At 47.4% G+C, this 2,907-nt stretch overlaps 1 protein-coding gene across 2 annotated transcripts in view; it reads right to left on the bottom strand.

Annotated features, from left to right (window-relative positions):
- Positions 1 to 2,907, bottom strand: part of PPP1R14D (protein phosphatase 1, regulatory (inhibitor) subunit 14D) — a 25,070-nt gene that overhangs the window by 20,713 nt on the left and 1,450 nt on the right. The window contains exon 2 of one of the 2 annotated variants that reach the window (XM_011989297.1): positions 2,501 to 2,502. The exons of the other annotated variant lie outside the window; for it this stretch is intronic. Within the exon in view, the coding sequence (XP_011844687.1) occupies positions 2,501 to 2,502 (2 nt within the window). The remainder of the gene's footprint in view (positions 1 to 2,500; positions 2,503 to 2,907) is intronic. 2 annotated transcript variants of the gene reach the window in all.

Genomic DNA, 2,907 nt, shown 5'->3' with positions numbered 1-2,907 from the left:
GGTGAAACCTCGTCTCTACTGAAAATACAAAAATTAGCTGGGCATGGTGGTGTGCGCCTGTAGTCCCAGCTGCTGGGGAGGCTGAGGCAGGAGAATGGTGTGAACCCGGGAGGTAGAGCTTGCAGTGAGTCGAGATTGCACCACTGCACTCCAGCCTGGGGGACAGAGCGAGACTCCATCTCAAAAAATAATAATAATTATTATTCATTTAAAGTCAAACAGCTACACATGGCTGATGGCTACAGAATTAGAAAATATAGCTCTAGGCTGGGCATGGTGGTGCACGCCTCTAATCCCAGCACTTTGAGAGGCCGAGGCAGGCAGATTGTTTGAGCCAGGAGTTCAAGACCAGCCTGGGCAACACGGCGAAAAGCTATCTCTACAAAAAAAAAAATACAAAAAAATTTGCCAGGTATGGTGGTGCGCACCTGAAGTCCCAGCTACTCAGGAGGCTGAAGTCAGAGGATGGCTTGAACCCAGCAGGCAGAGGTTGCAGTGAGCTGAGATTGTACTACTGCATTCCAGCCTGTGCAACAGAGTAAGGCTTTGTCTCAAAAACAAACAAAAAAAAAAAAAAAAGAAAGAAAGAAAGAAAAAGAAAAGAAAATGTAGCTCTGGACATGCATGTGCATTGAGGATGGGAGCTGTCTCTTATACACATCTAGATGTGTATAAGAGACAGATGTGGTAGTGGGCACCTGTAATTCCAGCTACTTGAAAAGCTGAGGCAGGAGAATCTCTTGAACCTGGGAGGCAGAGGTTGCAGTGAGCCAAGACTGCGCCATTGCACTCTAGCCTGGGCAACAAGAGTGAAACCCTGTCCAGAAAAGAAAAGAAATAGAGGGGATGGTAACTAAAGGGGTGCATGTTGGGCAAGGGTCTCCATAAAACAGGAGAAACTCATGCATATTTAAGTCCCTGTTTGGAAGGCAAATCCATGCTCTACCTCCGGACAATAGGAGCTCTAGGACCCCAAGTCTGCATTCCCAGACTTGGTTCCTCCAAAGACCCCACACCAGGCTGCACATCCAGGGAGAAGAGGTAGAGCCCTCCAACAAAGGAAGGTTGGTCCCAAGATACTAAACAAATAGTGTTGTGTTGCATCTTTAGATGCTTTCCCACTGCGGCTGTCTAAGGTGAGTGTCTGGGGTAGAGCCCTGGTGGGTGGGCAGGTACTCTTCATAAAACTGGAATGGAGTAGAGTAAGGCTGGAGACTGTGCTGTCTTGACCTCTGCCCAAGATGATCAACCACCTGGGGCTTCCCCAGCTACTTAACTGCTTCCTGCTGCAAAGCGCAGGGATTGGGAAAGAAACTGCCACCTGGCACCTTTGGACAATTGCCATGGCAATCACAGGCCAGGCATTTTATTCCAGTCATTGCCTGGGAGTGGTCCTCCCACATGTCTTGTTTTCTGTGTTAGAGGCTTATTACTGTACAGCCTCCAGCCCTCCACTTTCATCTTGCAAAACAAGGTTCTTTAGCTACTGTCTTTCTTTGATGCCTGGAAGGATTTGCCCCGGAGTGTCAGAAATTTGAGACTTTATTCAAGTGCACAATAAACACTCTGAAATTGAAACTGATCCAATGGAGAGTGCTGGAATTAGTGAGGGGCAGTGGATGTGTCCTGCAAGGTCAGAGGAGACACAGGCCAAGATAGTTTGCCTCCCAACTCCACGGGGTCTCCCCACCCTCAGTGAGTGGGCTTGGGAGGTAGATGCTTGGGATGCTGCAAGGGACATGGTCAACACCTTAACCAAACGGACACATGACCCAGTTAGTTTCGAGATAGACTGGGTCACATCAATCATTCTTTACCACCTGCACCCTAGGACTGCTGAGAACCCTTACCCACAGGAATTATACGGCCCTGCTGCCCCAAAAAGATAGGATCCGAGTCAACAAGAAGGAGAAACAAGGACCACATATTTTGAACTCCTGGCTAGCCTGGCCTATGGTTCTCAGCCCAGCCACACATTAGAACCAACTGTGGAGCTTATAAAAAACGCCCAGTATCTGGACTCCACTATAGTAGATTTAAATTCAGTTGAGGAGGAGCCAGGGCATCTGTTTTTTTTTCTTAAGTATTTCAAGTGTGGAGAATAACTGGCTGCTCAAATAAGTGGCCAGGCTTCACACCTGATCCCATGGCTTCCTAGCTGTGTGACCTTGGGCAAGTTACTCAACATGTGTAAACCTCCATTCCCTCAGCTATAAAACAGTACCTGCTGGCCAGGCATGGTGGCTCACACCTATAATCCCAGCACTTTGAGAGGACAAGATTGGAGGATCGTTTGAGCCCAGGAGTTCAAGACCAACCTGGGCAACATAGCAAGACCTCATCTCTATAAAAAAAAGAAAAAGAAAAGAAAAACAGTACCTGCTTAATGGAGTTGTGGGGAGGATTAAATGAAAGAATGCATGTCAGTGCCTGGCATTGTGCCTAGCACGTAGTTAAGTGTTCAGAATGTTATTCTTATTGCTGGAGCAGCAGTTGTTACCTCTCTAGAATCCAGGTTTGAAGGTATATAAGTAAGAAAGTGCCATTTCCATTGACCAGGGACCAAGGCCTGTCCTTTTCCCAGAGTAGGGTTGAAGAGTGTTAGTCAGAGCCAGGGTCAAAGATTGCTTAGGTCCTGGTATTGGCACTCAACTTTGGTTACTCTTAACATTCTAGTCCTGCACTGTCCATTCTGAAATAACGAAAATGTTCTATATTTAGGCTGACAACATAGTAGTCACTAGCCACATGGGGCTATTTAACACTTGAAATGTGGCCTATGTTGGCGGGGCATGGTGACTCACGCCTGTAATCCCAGCACTGGGAGGCTGAGGTGGGCAGATCACCTGAGGTCGGGAGTTTGGGACCAGTCTGACCAACATGGAGAAACCCCGTCTCTACTAAAAA

This window comes from Mandrillus leucophaeus, unplaced genomic scaffold (assembly GCF_000951045.1).
Source record: "Mandrillus leucophaeus isolate KB7577 unplaced genomic scaffold, Mleu.le_1.0 Scaffold35, whole genome shotgun sequence".
In the NCBI taxonomy this organism is placed as follows: domain Eukaryota; kingdom Metazoa; phylum Chordata; class Mammalia; order Primates; family Cercopithecidae; genus Mandrillus; species Mandrillus leucophaeus.
This window is presented reverse-complemented; position numbering and strand designations above follow the sequence as displayed.